This window comes from Myotis yumanensis, unplaced genomic scaffold (genome assembly GCF_028538775.1).
Source record: "Myotis yumanensis isolate MYYU_CA2020_CCGP unplaced genomic scaffold, mMyoYum1.0.hap1 SCAF_4, whole genome shotgun sequence".
NCBI lineage: Eukaryota > Metazoa > Chordata > Mammalia > Chiroptera > Vespertilionidae > Myotis > Myotis yumanensis.
The window spans coordinates 62,011,760-62,032,998 of NW_027223755.1; the positions used below are offsets into that span (position 1 = coordinate 62,011,760).

General features: G+C 41.8%; 1 protein-coding gene across 2 annotated transcripts in view; it reads right to left on the minus strand.

The window, feature by feature from the left end:
• EFNA5 (ephrin A5) overlaps positions 1 to 17,753 on the minus strand; it is a 277,007-nt gene extending 259,254 nt beyond the window's left edge. Inside the window, exon 1 of one of the 2 annotated variants that reach the window (XM_070412418.1) lies at positions 16,009 to 17,753. In XM_070412418.1, the coding sequence (XP_070268519.1) occupies positions 16,009 to 16,133 (125 nt within the window). In that variant the 5' untranslated portion in view covers positions 16,134 to 17,753. The remainder of the gene's footprint in view (positions 1 to 16,008) is intronic. The other variant, XM_070412417.1, reaches the window with a different exon arrangement.
• Positions 17,754 to 21,239: the final 3,486 nt, after the last annotated feature.

The following is a 21,239-nucleotide window of genomic DNA, read 5'->3' on the forward strand; positions in this document are numbered from 1 at the left end:
GCCTAGCTGAGATGAAGTCTCTAGCTGGTACTTTTAAACTGATATATAAGAGTATACGAAATTATTTGTTTAATAATACAAAGTGTCAATAAGTAAGTCATCAAAATTTAAACTTCTTGACTACCCCTTTGCCAAGAAAGGAAGGCTGGAACAGGGGAGAAATTGTAACCATTAATCATTCATCAGACACCCACCGACAAGTAACATACAATTACAAAGTTTTAAACTTGAAATAAACTCATAGCAAGCTCATTCCCTTGACAAATCTTAACTTCCAATTTAGCAGGATGAGAAAAACACTTTTGTATGAAATAATAAAAGCACAACAAAGGTCCTTCTAGCATTCCAGTGAGTATAGCAATTCTAAATATTAACACACTGTTTTCTTCAGGGAATCAGTGATGCAGAGTTCTAGGTGCTCTTTCAAACAATTTTGGTTATTTCTGGCTAAGTGCTGCCCTCAGTTATCACTACATGTCTGGGTCCCGCACATAAGGATCATTGGTAATTTCCTTTATGAATTACCTTCTTTTGAGGGGCAGACGTGAGGTCTATACCTTCAGGAGCAAAACAACACTATAAAATAATTATGTCAGTATATGATTGCAATTTTAAAACAAGGAACAGGCACATTTGCTGTTCTCCGAAATAACTATAAACATATGAAATAAAACCTGCTTTGAATAACCACCAGACAATTGTACAGGAAAGTGGCCCTTTGACAGTAACGTGTTACTCAGGTTTCAACACATTAAAATATGTGTTCCTTGACAAATTCTGTTTCCTTTCTCAGCCAGATTCTGTTATGATCTATTTATGCTCCGAACATCAATGTGTGTATAATTAATATGTACTAAGTTTAAAAGCAGTTGATAACAAGAGTGTTTTAAGCATAGAGGTGTCAAGAGGTTAAAACGTGTTCTCTTGGCAAGAGGATTCAGAGGAATCCAAGGGTCCCAGGGCCAGAGGGGCTGTCTGTAAGAAACAGCCCCAGACAGGAATTGATTTGCTTCCACAAGCTCCTCATTGGACATACGAGCATCTCCAAGAGGGTGTCAGTATTCATTAATTTCTTCTTTGAGATGAAGATATCTCATTATTACCTGTGAATTCCAAAGCAGACTATTAGGGTTTTGGAAGTCTAAAGAGGAAAACATATAGAAGAGACAAACTGAGAAGGGACAAGAAGACATTTAAAATAAACTTGACCGACTTTACAAAGGAGATCCAAATTCCTTTCTGCGAACAAGGTCCTAGGGGACTTGCCTCTCAAGTGTCATTCTTCACACATTATTACTCTTCGTAGAAATCACAAAATAAAGTCCAAAATGTGAATTCCATTAAAAGAAAACCAATATAAATGCATAAATCATATCTATCAGGTAAACATAAATACAAAAGTAACACAACTCAGTCTATCTCTTTAAAATGTCAACTCTCCCGTGATGCTTTGAAAATAAGTTTTCATTTGTGAGAATATGTGTTCTATGCCAGCAGTCGCCAACCTTTCAGACCTCACAGACCACCAGTGGTCCGAGGACCACCGGTTGGGGACCGCTGCTGCCAAGATATGCTTAAACCAGCGTTCGCCAACCTTTTGGACCTCACGGATCACCAGATTTATGCCATTTGCAGGAATATATCTATAAATATAAAACCCTAAGCGACCGTTATGACCGAACAACCAGCTGGTAGCTATGACGCGCACTGACCACCAGGGGGCAGGTGCTCAATGCAGGAGCTGCCCCTTGGTGGTCAGTGAGCTCCCACAGCCAACCTCCCACAGTCCCTCCCCTCAGCTGGCTGGACTGGGCGAGAAGGCCCCGATCGCCAGCCAAGCCGAGGAACCCCACCTGTGCACAAATTCATGCATTGGGCCTCTCGTAGAATTATAAAGTGAGATGCAGTATAAAGTAAGGTGACCCTCTTAATCTCTAGTCTTTTTATAATGGTGTTCTAAGTTTCTAAAACCCTGTCACAAATATACTTTCCTTTAAATTTTCATAAATCTGAGGGATACTTTTTTTTTTAGAGAGAGAGAAAGGAAGAGAGAGAGAAAGAGAGAAACATTGATATGAAAGAGGAACATCAATTGGCTGCTTCCTGCACACCCCCTACTGGGGATCAATCCCGAAACCCTGGCATGTGTCCTGAACGGGAACCAAACTGGTGACCTTTTGGTGCATAGGACGATGCTCATCTAACTGAACAATACAGGCCAGGGCAGGATACATTATTTTTATTATGCCCATTTATTTATTATGGTGAAGAGACTGAGGCTCAGATTCATCATGATGAATGGCATATGTCCAACTCGACTAGAGCAAAAATTTAATTAGATCTAAAATATAATTTTTAAAAAGTTAATAAAGACGATTGAAAAATCCAATCTGACACAGGCTTTTTAATATCTCACTCTCTTAGCTCTTGCTTGTATGACACCCAAACCCATCTGAAAGTTTTATCCCACACAGCTGCTATTATGAAAACTCAAAAAGGGGGGGGGGCATGAATTCAATGCTTTTCCTTTATGCTGTAAAAACAATCTATAAATGTACACATATCACTGTATCTAAAAACTTGGTTACAACCCGTTAATCTGATGACAAATTAGTGTTAATAACCTTGTGTTAAAAATAAAAACCATTCAATGTATTTCTCCCTTTTTCAAAAGTGAAGGGGAAAAACAATAACTAGAACTATTGAGCTTCTTCTTCTTTAACTAAACCCAGAAAGGACCACAAACCTTAGGTATATCAACTCCATTTTGAACAAAGCCATTGCTTAAGATATGCAAATAACTTCATTTTAATCAATGAAGATATCCTATTTCTAAACGTAATGAATCATCTAAGTACACAGCTCACTTCTTTTTTAGGAACCACTTAAGTTCACACATAGTCTCAGAAGATTCTTGCATTTCTTTATCTACCTGAATCATAAAACTAGAAACTCAAAGTGGCAGTCACCTGAAAGTCATTGCTTCAGTATGTTTATTACACCACGGCAAGTATAACCTAAATCTGAAAAATACACACAAAACAGTCATGTCTCAATTTACTATCCTTCACATTCATAGTTCTTACAAAATGCAACCCAGTGTTTTAATTAAATCCATTTACCAAGGATTTAAAAATGAAAAGACTGGCTTCTGTCCAATAATTAACTAGAAAAAGGAGTTGGTAAAAATTGTTGCAAAAACAAAAAGGATACTTGAATTAAGAGTGCTCACCATCCTTTCCCTTTTTTCTGTTTGTTTTTGTAAAAATATAGCTGATTTACAGTACAAACAGTTTCATCTACCTTTTTATAATCATTTCATAGAGGTATACTGGCTAAGAAAGTCTACTCACTGATGCTTTCACAGGCTTGAAAGTACTTAGGAGATTAGTCATATGTAGTTGTACACACAGAGTGAAGAACAACAACAAAAAAGGAAGCAGGCAGAGTAATCTGAATTTAACTAGTTCCATTCTCTATTTGTTAATACAAGCATCACATAATATTTGTTTTGGGAAACCAAATGATATATAAGCTGTGAAAAGGCAGAAGCACATTTACAGACTTTACACTTCCTAGACTCTACAGGAACAAAGATCTCTCACTGAGGGCACTAGCATCATAGAATTTTAGAGCAGGAAGGAATTTCCCCGTGAGCCATTAATAACTCCACTGGAGTGTAGGCTCCTGAAAGCCACCCACAAGAAACCCCGCCAGTGGGAGCAGAGAAACTGTTAGTCATCTTCTATGCTGACTGTAAAATGAACATTTTGGGTTCATTTAACCATATGGATTTAAATTGGAAAGCGTTTTGGTTTTGTTTTGTTTTTAATCTGTTTCTGAGGTATAATTCTGGCATTGCCACATAACATACATCTGGGGAAGGTTGCAAATAAATTCCTTTGTACTTTTATGACAGTATCCTCCATAACATACAACAAAAATCCCTGGCCTATTTACGTTTGTTAGTGGTGTATTTTTAATGATGCATAAACCTGAATGTAAAACTCTATTTTATTTGTCTGAGATTTGAGGGTTAGTGGCTAGAAATGAACTAGGCCTTCAGACAAATAACTTTCACTCATGCAAATATTAAGCCAATTTAGATATTGTAGAACCATATGGAAAGTTCAGGGCAAATACAAGAGTCCTTGGATGAGCAGCCAGAGCAATCTCTCTTGATGGACTCATCTAGAACCTTGCTGCTCACACTGTGGGCCCAACCTAGCCCTCCTGAATTAAAATCTGTACTTCAATAAGACACACACCCGAAAGCATTTGTGACCAGATCACTTGTGAGAAGAAGCAGTGATCTAGAAATTGCTGGCCGAATGCTTCATAATGGCAGGAATGTTGTCCATACTGTTCACTGTGACATCTCCAGTCCAGAGGACAATACCTGGCCCACATGGACACTAGACAATTATTTGTTGAATAAATCCATATGTGAAGATTTCTTATATAGTATTTTCTACTTTGCACTGTAATCGTGTGTACAAAATTCTTATTTTTGCCCAGAACGGCAAGTTCCTTAAGGGTACAGATGCTCTCTTATTCATCTCTGAATCTGCTGCATGCCTCCCAGGGTTTGCACATATCACTCAAATATTTTATCAATTATGACTTGTAGATACTCAATAGAGGAATATATTACTGTTAGATATTAGATATGCTAGCTATCAGCTTTAATGTGAAAACTTTGGAAAAATAAGTTAAAACCAGTATATAATTCCTGAAATCACCCACTTGGTTTTGGCTTTAAATATAGTAAAGAGAATTCACCCAAGGAATCAAAATAATAACAGAAAATATTATGTTGTAAATGCTATGGAAATATTATGTAGGGCCAAGTCCTGACTCTACATGGTACCACAGACCAGGGATGGCATGGGTGATTGAAATCCAAAATTAATTTCAAAACCTCATGTTATTCAATGGCCTCAAAGTCTTTTCTCATCAAATTTCATACCGAACCTGCTATACGTTTCAGAAAAGTCATATTTTAGTTTTATTTTCTTTCTCAAATCCATCTACCAGTAGACAAACCCAAAGGCAGTGAAGTAGCCAAAGCCATCCAAAGAACAAGATAGTGAGAGAGCTACACGATAAATGAACTAAGTGGTTAGTCCACAAATAGCCAGATATACACAAAAATCTAGAGCTAAGTGAAGAAATAATTTATAAGAGATCATTATAGGGGGTTGGGGATGAAAGGGGCCTAATACATGGTGACAGAAGATGATTTGATCTTGGGTGGTGGGCACACAGTACAATATACAGATCTTGTATCATAGAAATCTACACCTGAAACCTATGTGATCCTATTAACCAAAGTCATCCCAATAAATGTTTAAAGAGATAATTATAAGAAATAATCAGAAACATTAAGAGCATAGACGTGTTGATGACAAGACCATTGCAAAATAATACTCAAAATAATGAGATATTCAGAGTCATAAATGTTGCTGATTCTCTTGGTCCATATTAACAGGATACTAAAGCAAGGACCCCCCTCACTCACCAAAAAGAACTGCTTTTTTTCTTTTTAATTAACTAAGTTAGGTTGTCCTTTATTCATTTTTCCCATGTATATATTCATACAAAGTACCCTCTGTATACATATATGCACCCCACATACACATATACACATACACACACTGTCATGCTGTTGTTTCCCCAAGAGTATAGTTGACAATGGTGATAGCAGTGTGTGTAATTAGTTTTCATTGTTTCCCTGACAGCTACAGTTCCATACAAGACCCTTTTCTTTTTATGTTGTAAATGCTATGGGAAAAAAATATACTAATAACAGGCATTTAATTATGGGTCCAGCAAACACAATGGGAATATCTCCAAAAGAGACTAGAACCTCCGGGACAGCTAAAACATATATTTGCAGAGAGGGAAAAGTTTTGTTCTTCAATTACAGTAATGCTCAAAATATTGATGACAGGCATATGATAGAAACATTTTTTTAAATATTTCCCCGAGACTCTATCAACAATAAAAACATGTCTACAGGGTTACATCAATACTAGAACCAAGGATACTATCGTATCTGTATTAAAATGTTAATAAGAAAAACAGCATTGCTTATTAATAAGGGAAATACTCCTTAGAACAGCTTTATGCTTTGATACTATCAATGAAGAGTACAAAGATTCCGTTTTTTACTTTGCTTTGCACAGACTTAAAAAAAAAATAGTACGTGTGATATCAAATATCTGGGTGCTACATTCCTTGAGGCTTACTTTAATTTGTTTTATACAGTATTTAAAATAAAGCATTCCCGAACTGCTGTCGTGGCGGACACCAGATCTGTCACCAAGGTCCTTTCTCGCCTGATTAATTAGTAACTGGGAGACACATTTTGGCAGCTTTCATTTCCCTATTATTTTCTCTAGTTTGACACAAAACCCTGTCAGAAGCACCACTATTTGAACTGTTCCCCTCTTAGTACTGGGTCACTACATTTTAATAAATGGAGCCCCTGCCAGAAAACTACCAAAATAGGCATAAAAGTATATTGAAGCTGTAACAGTAAACAAATACATGAAGAAAACACAGCATCTAAAACATTAATGGTCTGTGTGAACCCAGGGGTTACTAGCGAGATTGCAGAGCAGAGACTAAAAGAAAAGGCCTTTCATCCATCTTTAATAAAATACATATATTTATTTATATATATATTAGCTTAATAAAGCTGAACACTTGGGTGCAGCAGAACTATCCATCTGAGCCCTCTCCATCATCCCAACCCAATGAATAAATTTATAGGGAGGCAAAGACTGATCGTGACTACAGGGATACCGAACCCACCCAGAAGTCACGAAAGCTCTGGCTCAGCCAAACATTTTTTATAAAAGGTAAGGTGAGGAACTTAAAAATTGAAGCTAAAAGGCTGACACTTTGGAGAACTACAAGTCACTACAGAAGCAGTGTCAGGTTCTCAAAGTGTCAGTCACTTCAAAAAAGCATCCTGCTCCCATGGTGGCTCAGGACACTTGTGTGCCAGGGCAGTGGCCGTGCTGTGTGGGTCAGAGGTCACAGCTTCCACATTCCGACATCTGTCTGTACTTTTTCTTGCCCTGAAACAATAGAAGGGGAACTGGGCTCATTTGCTCCCACTTTGTTTAACCTAATTGTTAAACACAAAGGATCATCTCCCCATATTTAGAAATATTTTTCCTTTTTCCCCCATTCCCATTTGTCTCCATAAAATTAAATACAATAAAAGCTTAACCGAAAGGTTAAGTCCTCTACACGTTGTTCAGTAAATGTGACAAAGTCACATATCCCACTGGAGACTATGGAACATGAAATATCAAGTGGCATGCCCACCACCATCAAAATCTAGATAACAATTTGCACTATAATTATCCAACCAAAATAAGCCAGACCTGATTTTATTCCAACCACATTTTAATGAGAAACTAGTTTCATTTGCCTTTATAATGTGTGTTATCACAGAAAGAGGCAAGAGCTAATTGTTAATTATAGTTTCTACATATACAAATAAGTAACTAATAAAATTTAGAATGGACATTCTGACAGCTCAGAAGCAGAAAGAAAAAAAAAACACACAAAAGTTTTTGTTAGTTCATTTAAAAACAAAAATGAGCACTCAGTTATTTTCCTCTTTTCCAGGCAAAGAAAATGGATGATGGCGATCAGAGGAAAGTTCCTTGGTACAAAAACTGTCAGCTCATACCTTGGACTTTAATAAGGAGCCTATGAGATGGATATTCATTCTTAAAATGTGGATTTCATTTATCGTTTTTAAACTGTTTCTACAACCACCAAAAATCCTGCTTCCCATGAACAGAAGCAATCTGTGACATAGTGGCATTCAAGCTGTGCCTAGTTTAATCAGAAGGACTGAGTCAGGTTACTGTGAAATTAATCTGAAGGAAGTTCTGTTTTTACTGCAGGACATGGGAATAATGTTTCCAGACATCATCAAACAGATGCAGTAGCAAGAAGTGTAGTATAAATTTTGGGTAAAGTTTACTAGGCCACATGTCCTTCCAAATGTACCCAAAAATATAAAACATGGTGGAAAATACAGCAGGCTCAGTGGATATACTCTTATAAATTTTAACACCAAATATGAATGTACTTCCAAAATAATTTTTTGTAAGAACTCACAAGAACGGTTTAGTGAGAGCCTATAATTCAGAGCCAAAAAGGTTCTGGCTTCATGTTTCTGGAAGCACCCCAAATGCTTCATTTTTAGAGGTACTGCATTTCTATCACTATCTCTTACTGAAGAAAGATTCCTGATACCACTGAGCAATTTGGGGGGAAAAAATCAATCAACAAATAAAAAGGACTATTTGTACAGAAAGAGGAATAAGGATTTGGGGGGGGGGGGTGATAATAAGGGCAGTTAATATATTACTTTGAAATTAAATAATAAGTTGTAAACTGCAAAAGAAAATTGCACATGTAAACATGGTACAGCCCAAAATTTAACATTAAAATGTAATACGCCTGAGTTTAAAATATATTATTACTCAGCTAAAACATCCTCTTTTATCAACAATATAAGCAGATAGCATTTGAATGAGCTCAAATTATTTAAAGTAGAGCTTTAAATGTAGAGCCTTGACAAAATAATTATAAAGTGGTTTAGTCCTTTTCTATCGTCCATATTCATTTCCGGACCATTTTCATGAAGAAAGAAAATCGGTCTTAAAACAAGATGGCTGCTTCTGGAGTGGGGAGGGGGGGGGGGGGGGCGGGGGGAGAACCGCTGATTTAACTGAAAGAGCAAAACCTAGCTTTTCTAAATCGGGAAACAAGGACTTAGTCATATTTTCTAATCTCCAAGTATATATTCACGCACCTCCACAAAGAAACCTATGGATTACACTGTGCAGTTATTTTAAATTATTAATAGCAAAGCAATTGTGTGAAAGGTCTAATCTTTGTGTACTAAAAACGTGATTGTACAAAAGGTATACAGAGATATCACATGACCAAGATTCCTACTTATACTTGACATCAGAATCACGATCATCCGTCATGGAAATCAGGTCGCTTGGTAAGTAGTAACAGGGATAATATCGACATATCTCTTAAAGAATCCCATCAAAAATGTCCAATGATATCCTGTTACAAACACATCAACTGCACGTATTTGGCTCTTTTAAACACCCAGGAACTTAACTGTTAGACACTCTCTCCTTGAACTGCACTTTGCTGACCTTCCCTAAAGCAAATGGAAGATTAATTCTATGACATATACATAAAATTTAAAAACATTTCCCACATTTTGAAATAATGTTTAAACAGGTTTTTTTTAAATCACTCAAAACTATTTTTATTTCTCACTTGAGTAGAAAATAAGACCTGACAGTAACATTTTCTTCAAGCTGTCAGCTGTCAATTGTATGAAGGATGTTTCTAAAGATGACAAAGGTTTATTTTTCCTTATTGAAAATGATAGAATCCTACCTGAATGAAAGCTGAGCTAACCATCGCTGTGGTAGACAACTGTCTCTCGGCAACCAGATAACTTTAACTAGAAGTTTTCACTATTTTAAAATAATGTTTTTACTGAAACCTTTGGCTCACTGTTTGAAAACAATATTCAAAAGCCTCAAAAATCAAAAGTTTACATCCACACACATTTCAGAAAATAGTGCAGCGATATCAGTAATTTACAATAAATCCTTCAAAGTACATTAAGGAGTATAAATGATCAAGAATACTGAGATATAAGGAACTTTTTTCATTTATAGTGAAAATTATGCATAATCGTAATGGCACAGAAACACTTGCGTTATATTATTAGTTCTTAATTTTAAACTAAGTGCTTCTGTGTCATTGTGCTGCCTTGGTTACGACTGATGTAATTTTGAAAACGTAAATGCCGACAAATTTAAGGGGAAACAGATCAGGAAGTTAGCAATACCCTATTCAGAAACACTGGAAGTTTAAATTAATCACAAGAAACTTTTCTAACCAAACAATCTCAGGGTATAGCTTGAGAAGTAGACAAAACTATAAACTTAATAATATAAATCAGGCCCTTAAAAATGACATTAACTTACTGATGTTTAGCTCCCTAAGACCACCATCGTAAGACATAATACTAAAAGTGGATTTTAATACCTCATTCCTTATACCGCTCTTTGGGATTTTTATACCTAAATATGAAGGTGTGATCTGTCACAAATGGTCAAAAGGCAATTTTTTTCTCAGTTTGGAAGATGATGCTGACTGAGTATCCAGAGTAAGTGGCCAGTAAGGAAGGCCTTACTGTACTTGGGGACATATAGGCTAACTTTTCAACAAGGACATTCCAATCAGAGCTGTTTTCATAGTTTGTATACTGTTTCTGAAAAGAAAGCTGATAATATATACTCAGTCAGCATAGATTTGTTCATTACTAAAATACATCTTTTTAAATCATCATTGCTATACTGTAAGTTATTCAAAACAAACACAAAAATGAAGAAGGTTGAGTGGCTTCTTTTTAAAAAGCTATTAAGCCAAATATGTATATTGTGGGGAGGAGGAGGAAATACTAAGCAATAGACCAAATGCTACCCATATATAAAATTATGGTCTTAACATTTTCTTGTTTTGTTCATTTTATATTTTAATGTTCACTCTTTCTCAAAGGTACATTCTTTAGCCGTATACTTCTCCCAAGCTTGCAAAGACCAGGACTCCTGAAGGACTAATTGTATTCATTCATTTTCTTGGCCCAGCATGAAGTTGGTAGCTTGCTTGGTACAAAGCAACAGGGGAGAAAAGGAGGCGTTCATTTTTATCTGTCCCTATCCAACAGGAAATCAGGCCAGTGGACAGAAGGCAATGAAATCCCTGTTCAGAAGGCATCTTGCAAGATTAAATGGCAAGAAATTCACAAGGTTAATTTGCCCCCAAATAACTATGTGTTCCTTCCAAACCTGATCCTCAGCATTCAAAGGTGGGAGTCTTTAAAGCTATTGATTATCAGCCAGAAGACACACGGCAACAAGATATTTGTTCAGTGAACCAATGGCTTAGTTAATACCACTAAAAGCAACTAACAGGGAGTAATAAACTACTGAAGGCTCTCTCTGATTCTTTTAATAACAAGGAGTTTACTAACTTTGGCCTCACACTGGAAATGCCCAACTAAACTGTACTGACAAGCGAGCCACAACTAGCACTGATGCTCCAGTCACCTAAAGATAGGTGACTACTTCTGGTAGCTTAATATGAGTAAATAATAAAGTGCATACAATGGATAAAACGGGACATCTCAGTAGCCAACTTCACTTTTCAAACTTCTATGGAAAACTGTCCAAAAACAAGAAGCATATTCTCTTTTATAAATTTCTAGATAAAATAGAGTAATAGAAGGCAGATTCAGTTCAGGTCTCCTAAAGGGATAGGGGTAAAAACATGAGATATAAATCTCCGTCATACAGCTTCATTTTTATCCGGGTGTTTATATAAATACATATCAAAATAATAAACCTACCTTATTACATCTACTAAACTGATATATTACATCAAAGCTCAGAGTCAACAAAGTTAAAAGATTTTAAGTAATGCCTTTTATTTGAACTTTTTTATCTTTCTAAATGTAACAATATGATTTAAAACACTGAAAATTTCAAAAACAAAGTTAAATACTTTACAAGTCTGGTAATAAAACTTATTCAAAACAAAAATCAATTTTCCACCTTTCCTCCAAACAAATTTTTAGAGTTAAACCAAATAATTGATTTCATTTACTTGTCAGTGGAAAAGGCACCATGCTGGCATTAAAACACTGATGGGTCAGATTTTAAAAAATAAAACATAAAAATTTGAAAGAGGAAAAAAACACAGGGATCATCACTAGGAAAAAATTCTCTCTAATTAGCCTCATACATATGACCTACAGGCTAAAGGTTTGGGAGTGTTGACCTGAAGTTCACATCACCTTCACAACTTCGAGATTACATGTTAACAAAACTAAATGTTGTCAATTACCTGCTACGCTCACACTAAATATTTAATTTACAAGTCTCTGCAAGAATTGAAAAGCCCAAAGAAAACATATGATTAGGTTAAATTTTAGTAAATCCCAGGTGAATTACAGAGGTAAGTTTTCTTGTGAGAGAATAACATTTTAAATTGGTGATGCTCAAACCCGAAGAGAAGCAAAGCACTAAGTGAGAAGAATCAGTATTCTTAAAGTGTGCTGGTTGTATTTGTCACTATTCCATCCATTAACACCAACCAGTGGGAGATATCTTTAATTATCCTAGCATCAATTTGGCAACTGGTCAAAAGAATCCAAGAACTTTTCCATATACGCACAATATTTAAAAGAATATTTTCATTGGAAGCAACAAACTGTTTATAGCATCCTTCGTTCAGATTAAGTTGGCTGTTCTTAATATTGAGTCATTTGTATCTTTATAAGAGTAGCTACTAAGGGAGAAGTAAATAAAGTTTTCTTACTAAAAGTCTTTTAAAAAGTTATTTAAAAGCTTTTTACATTCTTAAAGAAATCCAGGACAAAAAGTTATATTCTCCTTGATTTGGATTTTCATTACTCCAAGTTACTGAGTGACATGCCAGTTCAGAATTCAGCATAATATTAGCAGGATCATTCTATTACTCTACTTGGGTGAAATTCATACAGGTTTTCAAATTTTTTAAATATGAAATGTGCACTTAGGCAAATGTTACCATGTACTTCTGCTCAGACTGATAGTTTTCAGTTGCTACTTCAGAAATTTGTGCCAATTCAACACATGAAATTAGTTTGGACCACCGCCCAATAAGTACTGGCAACTAAAAAGTTATCAGCATTTGAAAATTGAGCATCCACTTCCCAGAAGTGAATACTTGGGAAGATAGATTCTAACAGTAAAACTATCTGACAGCAAGTAAGTTTAATATTTTCTCTTCTATGAACCTAAATCCATGGATGTTTATGGTATCAATGGAGTCAGTAATGAAACACAATGTAGCAAATAAATGCCTATGACTACACAAGTTATAATATAAAATATTTAGACCCTGTGATCAAGATGTGATCAAATTCTAATTTTATCTAAACATAATTTTAATTTGAAGTCGATTGATATACGCTAAAATATATTTGCTTCACTTGCATGGTATCGTAGCAGCTTAATGTGTCCACTGAACTTTAAGTCTTTAAGATAAAAACTTGAAGAATCTATTTAAGTTGCAATTAAAGTTTTCTACTTTTTTCCAAAAGATTGAAGTCTTTTGATTATGCTACTAGTTTAGCAAAATCTTAAAAGATAGGCTTTATGCAAAACCAAAAAGCATGGCTAGATTACCTTGGTAATGATAACATATATGAAAGGAAAATGTAAAACACTGAATTTATAAAAGTCAGTAAATTGGTGCAAATTTTCTAAAATCCTGTTTCACTATCTTGTAATAAACTGCTTTTTTTTTCTCCTCTGAATTACTTATTTTGCATTTGGCTCCTTTTAAACTACATCCAAGCTGACTTTTCTTAATTCATCAAAAAAGCACCATCTTTTTTAACATATCAGAGACAAATCTGCCACCCACATTTGTAAAATTATATTATTTTTAAAGTAAATTTTAGTGTAATAATATAGGAAGATAAATAAATCCATAAACCCTTAAGAATACTAAAGTTAGGACTGAATCTCTGGGGAAGGGTGGCATGTCATTCTTTCTTTTGAACGTTATCGAAGTGATAATGATCAAATAGAAAGGCATCTCCATGAACCTCAAGTTAGAATACTGACTGGAGAATACTCTTGGACCTTAAAAACTCTACAGATTAACTTTGTCTGGGCTGGTACAAAGCTACCATGGCATCCTGAGCAGAGGAGTTTTCTGCAGGCAGGGCAGAGCTATTAAAAACATGACCTGTGACAAAAATCAATGTGCTAATCTTAAACCAAACAACAGTATCAAAAGCACAAAACAGAGATAACCCAAGATAAAATGTCCTCAAACTAACTCAGATTAGCTAGACAGGTTAAGAAGGAAGGGTACAGGGGGATGGCTGATTGTTTTAACCCAGATGACTAGAACATCCAAGTATCCAAATAAATTAGCGAGAACAGGAGCACACTGTGAAGTTTGGCATGGGAGAGAAAAGACAACCAAGAGCAAAATGCCCCCAATTCAACTAGACCATTTCACCGTTATTTTACTTAATAAGGCACTGAAGTTTACAAATATAAATTCCTCCGTTTTGTGTATGCCGTCTAATAAAGCCCAAAGGGGAATAAAACCAACCAGCATAATGAGGCTCGCTTTTAACACCATCACAACTGCAAAGCTTGATCTATTTGTCTTGTCAGCTTTAATAAAAGGCATTTCCTCTGGCAGGATGGCTTCTTTTTCTCTTTTTCTAATAGTGGTAAGTGGCATGTCAAAGAAATAGCTTCCCATCCCACCACCCACCTCCACAAGACTTTTTTTTTTTTTTTTTAACCGAACTTTCAGGGATGTCTCCAATTCTGCCAGGCAAGCAATTAGAGCTTGGACTACCTGGGTGTGATTATCTTTCCTGGGGTAGCAGGGCGGGCGGGGGCGGGGGTGGGGGGTGAGGACTCTTTCTCCGTTTGGCAACCGGTGGACCGCTAGTGGGGAAATGTGCCCATATCTTCACCTGAGATGACATTACTTTAAGTGGGGAATCCCTCCCCTGCCTGCAGAAGGAAGGCGGGAGGACCGCGGAGAGGTCCACTGGGAGGCAGGCAGCACTGGAAGCGCTCTCCATACTCCTCTCCCCAGGCGAGTTGGGCGCGCAGCAACCATAAACTCTCCTCGGAATCCCGCCACTGTCCTTCCAACTTCCACTCCAGCCCGGAGGGGGGGGGGGGGGTGGCGGAGCGGGGGGGCTGAGATTTGGGGACTAACGTTATGTCCCTTCTGGGCGGGCACCGAAGCCAGCCCGCAGCTGGAAGCTGGCCTCGGTCCCAGAGAGGCAGAGCCATTTGGACCCAGTGGGGCAGACTGCTGCCCACAGGCCTGGGAGAAAGTGGGGCTCTGAGCGGAGCTGTTCTGGGTTGGGAGGGGGTCCGTCCGACACGCTGGACAACACCCGCCCCAACTCCACATTCCGTGTCCGTGGACAAGGGATGTCCGCTGGCGGCCACGGTCCAGCAGCCGCGCGAGGGCGGCCCCGGGCGCCCACCTCTAGCCTCCGGCGAACACGGTGGGCTTCGGGGACCGCAGCAAAAAACGGTTCCAGGGAACCGCGCTGGCTCCTCCGGCTGCACACCGCCAGGCCGTGGACGAAGGGCTCCCACCTCCCTGCTCTGCCAACTCCTGCGGCTCGCCCTGCACACATGATGTAACCCGGCATTAGATCAAACTTTCTGGCACCTTGAGCCCACCCAGGGGTGGAGGAGGTGGGAGAATCTTCTCCACTGCCAAGAGCGCCGGGCCCAGACTGACCCAGGGGCCAGATCATTTCCTTGCAGTTAAAGAGGAAAATAACCTAAAGCTTCCGCTCCCCAGCCCCCCTCACTTCCCCCAGCCCATGCGCTTTTTGAAAGCACCGAGAAAAGAAAAAAATTAAAAAGAAAAAGAAAAAAAACTTTGGGGCTATTTGGTGGGTCTCCCTGCAATCCCTGCGCACCCACGCTGCAGGCCGGAGCTCCCGGAGGTGCGCCCCGGGGCAGCCCGGGACCAAGCCCTGCGCCGGTATCGGGATGCTGGCCATCCTGCCCCGGCGGGTCAGCGGGGGAAAGTCTCGACTCCCGGGCTCCCGCCTTTTCCAAGTCTCCTCGCTCTCTGCAGAGGCAGCCGGTCTGGCTAGACCCGGGACTCCCAGGGGCTCCAGGCCTCTCCGCGGTGGCTTAACAAAGAGTGGCGCAACGGAAGCGCTTCCCGCCGGCGCCCCGAAAGCCATCAGCGCAGGGACGACGTAGGCTCCGAGGGTGCGCGCTGCCAGCGGCCGGTGCGCGCTGATGCCCGCTGCCGATGCAGCTCCTTCCGCAGGGCCCCGAGGCCCGGGTAGCCCCGACTCCTTGCCCCCTATTGCCTTACCTAGGGTTGCTGCTGTTCCAGTAGACGGCGTAGCGGTCGGCGACGGCCTTGGAGCCCGGGTCCTGGCTGAACACACACATCCAGAGCACCAGAAACATCAGCGTCAACATCTCCACGTGCAACATCACGCCTGGCCAGCGGCGGAGCACCGGACGCGCCACTCCGGGGAGAGAGCAGGGATCCGGAGAGAAGGAGGGAAGGAGAGAACGAGAGGGAAGAGAGCAGGAGCCAAATAAATATGAATAAATAAAATTCAAGAGGAATGAGAAGAGAAAAAGGCACACACCAAGCTGGGGGAGGGGGGAGGAGAGCGGGAAGAAAAGAGGCAGTAGAGTGGAGGGGCTAAATACAAACTCGCACCCCCACTGGAGGGTTCAAAAGGAAAAAAGAAATCACAAGATGGAGAGAAGCAAGCGAGTGTGTGGCGGCGGCGGCGAGGGCGGGGTAAGGGGGTGCCAAGCTGTGTCTAGGGCGGCGGCGGCTGGCCGGTCACCCCGGGAGAAGGAGGTGCGCGCCCGGCCGAGCGAAGGCAGCGCGGGTCGGGGCAGGCGGCGGCGCACGCTGCACAGTCACCGGGAGCTGCGCGCCGCGGCCGCGGGAAGACATACACTGGCCCGCCGGGCCCGGCTCAGCGTCGGCGCCGCGGGATGCACAGCTCTCCGCCGCCCAGGGCTCTCGCACTGCGCCCCGCTTCGCTCCAAGTTACTTTGGCGGCCGGTGGGAAACTGCGGAAGGAGAGCTCCGTGTGGATGGGGCTTCGCGCCGGTGGCCTCGTCTGTGCCTTAACTGGGCAACCCCCAGAAATCGCGGAGGAGTCGTAGGTGTTGCGGGTTCGGGGCGGTGCGCTGAGAAGGGTGGGGATCCGGAGCCACAAACCCAGCCCCGCCGGCGTCCTGGAACGGGTTAAGCGGCAACGAAGCTGGCGAGGAGCGGTCTTGCTTCGCAAACCTCAAAAAAAAAGTTTGGCTCTCCGTGTCTTCCAGCAGGTCCCCGGCGGAGTCGGACTGCAGCGGCGGCGGCGGCGGGAGACAGCACCGCAGGCGCTGGCCTCGGGGATTTCTCGCGCGTGCTTTTCTCGGCCGGGTGTGGGTGGACCGAGGTGAACGAAGAGCAGAGGTTACCAGCCAGCCAGCCGGGCGGAGCTGGGATGACTAAACCTGCAGGACGACGCCAACCAGGAGCTCGGCTGCAGAGCGGGAGGGGAAACAATCACTTTCAAATGAATCCCTCCAACTCCTGGATGGGCTGATGTCAGTCTCCGATCGCCTTCCGGGAGCAGGAATGAGCCCCCGGACGCAGTGCCAAGAGCCCCGAGTGCGCTCTCAGAAGTCTCTCCGCGACTCCGATGGGTTCGGCCCCAAGCCCAGCAACTTGTAGAGACGCATCAATCAGTTTGAAAGGGAGGGTGGGGGGAGCGCACGAGCGAGTGGCACCTCCCCGATGACTACATCAGAAAACCTTTCCGATCCTCCCGCAGCTGCTCGTCTTCCCCTCCTTGGGCACAGCAGCAACAAGAGGTGAAAACCACCAACCGAATCCTAAAACCCCTACCGGGCGGGAAAATAAACTTGAGTGCAGCGGCGGCGGCAGCCCCGGCGGCCCGGGAGGGATTGAAACGGCTGGCGAGAAGTGGAAAGGAGTAAAAGTCAGTTTTGCAAAAGAGAAAAAAAAGGGGGGGGGGTGCTTTATGGGAAAAATCTCCTCGGGCACGCCCCCTCGTTAATGACCTGCGTGTAAAGGCGACAGCAGCCGCGACCCAGCAGCCGCACGAGAACGCGAGGCGGCCCGCGTGAACGTGGACAGGGGAGGCGCTGGGGCGGGGGGGGGGAGGCGCTGGGGCGGGGGGGGGCGGGCGTGTAACGCAGGGCGCGGGGCAGGCGGGCGGCGCGAGCACGGGTGAGAGCTCTGGACCGAGCAAGGGGAGGCGCCGCCAGCCAGCGCCCGCCAGCGCCGCTGCTGCCGCCGCGGCCCGGGTCCGGGGGGCTGCTCCCGTTACACCCTCCCCCTCTCCCCCATGCAGTTTACTTGGGTAGGTGGGTGCGTGGAGCAGCCAGTCAAGGAACAGCCTGCTGTTTGCTTACAGATCCAGGATTTTTTTTTCCTCTCTCTTTACGCCAACCAGATTGGCTGCTCCCAGAGAAAGAGGCGTTTTCCTAATCTCCTCCCTTCCTCTCGCCTCCTGCCCCCTCCCCGGCCCCACCTTCCTTCTGACTAATTGAATTACTGGGAGTGCCGAGGCGCCCTCTTCTCCACCCGAGCCCAGCAGCCGCGCGTAACCCTTTGGATGCCGAATTCCGTCCGGGCTGAGGAATGATTGGACGTTTTTACCTGAGAATGGGGTTATTTCAATTACAAAGGAACCGGTTCCCACCCGGGAGCCGGAGCGCCGGAATCTGTCTCCCGGGCCCCTCAGGTGACATGAACCCGCTGGCAGAAAGCCTCAGTGAATACGTGTTCTCGTAAATCTGCCCTGGTCTTCCCAAAGAGCAATGGCCCGGCGCTGGGTTATCTGGAGAGCTGAGCATCTCTCCTGTGCCTTTCAATCCCCCGCTTCCTACAAGGGGTTTTAAAGGTTCATGAGCAGGAAGCATGACTTTCCTGAAAACACTTTAAAAAAACACACCAAGAAAATCACTGGGTATGTAAGAGTGATTGCCATTCAGTGGGACCGTTGAGCAGGGAGGAAATTAATGCAGCAGGAGAGTCCATCAGAAATACGTTACACATTTTCCATGTCAACCCCGAGGTTGGTTCGCTACCCACTCCCCAAGGGGTAAATGTTTTGAATAAAGTCTTTTCGGGAAGGAACCTATGTCGCAGAACGAGGTCCCTTATTATTGGAAAAGCCTCGAGTTCCTGGACTTCAAGAGCAGGTTGCAGCACCGTGGCCCCAGGCCATCACCGGAGCGCGATGGCCTGACAGCGAGGCAGACTCGGCGCCCCGGGACGTGTGCCCCTGTCCCCCAGCGCCCGGGAAGCCAGCCAGGCGCCGGGCTCAGCGGGGCTGCAAACCCTGGAGACTCTCCCTCGCGGGGCTCCGCGGGCTCAGTCTGCGTGGTATTATTCTTTCTTGCTCTCTAGGGAGTTTTCTGCCTCAGTGGGGAAAGGCTGATCCCAAGAAAGAGAGCACTTTAGTTTTGCTCTCAAACTTACCTGTTCTCCCCTGTACTTATTAGCCCAACATAACCAAATATCACGCTGTCTGTCCTGCGTTTTCCAGCTCTGGAGTTCAGGATTTCCGGGCGCTTCGGAGCCGTTTGGAAGCGTCCAGACGCCCTCCAGTGGTGGCCCTCGGTCAGCACCCAACGCGGGTATTGCCTGCAGCTCAGCGGGATGGAGTTTGATAGAATCTGGGATCATGATCCATAAAGATTTAAGGGAAAAGGAACGGGCGTGGAATTAACTGGATGTTATGGGCCCTTGCCTGAAAGTTGCGTAGTTTGTCAATTGCAGAATTTTTCCCACCCGAGGAGATCCCGAAATTGTCCTAGGAAAGTAACTCTTCCGTTTGTGACTAGATGTAGATTGCAATCTGCATAAATACAGACTCCAGGGCAGATCACCCAAACAAACCATCTTCCTAATTTTAAAAAAGTAAATTCAGAATGTTAACACAAATGCTTCTGTATATTTCACAAAATTCCAGCAATGAGAAAGAAGTGAGAAAATTTCAAGTAGAGGATTAAAAGGATAATCTTTTACTTTTTAAAATCAAATTTTCATTTAAAAAGTTATGTACTTTTCCCTCCTGGTCTCTAACCTTGCTGATGTTCAAGTGATTTGCCTATTTTGGGGTGTGTTTGTTTTTTTCTGTTGCAGAAAGAATGCATTTATTTCTTCCCTCAGCCTTTTTGATAATAGCTCTAATAGGTGCTCACCTGACTGAAGCAGTTTTGCAGGAAATACTCTGGACCCTTTTAAGGGACATCTGTGTCTTTCAGAAGAGAATGCACAACTTCTGTCGTGGGGAAAATGCTGATCATCATCCGAGACTCTTTTTAGTCAGGGAAATATCAGGTATCAGGGAGTTAGCAAGCTGGCTTCCTGTGGCTTCCCAACCAAAAGGAGTAAGAAGAAAAACAGAATTTACATCCACTTATTTCCTATCTGAAAACACATATTGTAACCAAAGTTGAAATGCAAAAATTCAACATATCAAAAGAATACAGATGTCCTACTATTTTAAATGTCTCTAATTTGTTTAGAGTCTGGAGAGTCCCATTTTAAACAAAACAAAACCAAAAAAAATTATACATTATGGCCTTCCTTAAAATGATTCAAGGAGTTAGAATAAAGATATGCCTTAAAAAGAGTCAAGGAGTTGGAATAAAAGCAACTGTTAAGAACATAATTCATGCCGAAATCGGTTTGGCTCAGTGGATTGAGCGTCGGCCTGCGGACTGAAAGGTCCCAGGTTCGATTCCGGTGAAGGGCATGTACCTGGGTTGCGGGCACATCCCCAGTGGGGGATGTGCAGGAGGCAGCTGATCGATGTTTCTCTCTCATCGATGTTTCTGACTCTCTATCTCTCTCCCTTCCTCTCTGTAAAAAATCAATAAAATATATTTTTAAAAAAAAAAAAAAAAAAAAAAAAAAAGAACATAATTCAAATGTCTATGAAATAACTCATAAACCTAAAATCAGTGCTTCCTTTTGGGATTATATACCTACATAATTATTGCTATTAGACTAACCAAGCAGCAATTGATAGAACAGTGATTTTCAAACTTTTTCATCTCATGGCATACATAAGCTAATTACTAAAATCCTGTGCGATACCAAAAAAAATACATATTTTGTGGATTTGACCAAAAAATAGGTATAATTTTGATTCATTTTCACTGGGTGGCTATTGTCATTTTTTTATTTGACAGTCTAAGAGAATATAGGTCAGTGCCCCTGACTAAATAGTCAGGTATTGCATGTTTTAAAAAATGCTTGTGGCACAGTGCCTGCCATGGCACACCAGTAAGAGAGGTATTATTAACTATGCACTTATTGCTGGTAATGTGACATATTCAAGTCACATTATTCAAGTGATTTGAATTTATACAAATCAGTATTATATAAAATAATTATATTATTATTAGTCCAGTGTCACAGAGGCAAAGACTTTCAAGCTGGCCATCCTATCTAATAAAAAGGGAACATGCTAATTGATCATCACACCCTCACAAGATGACAGTGCCCACAGCCACAAGATGGCAGCGCCCAGTCCCCTCAGCCCCACT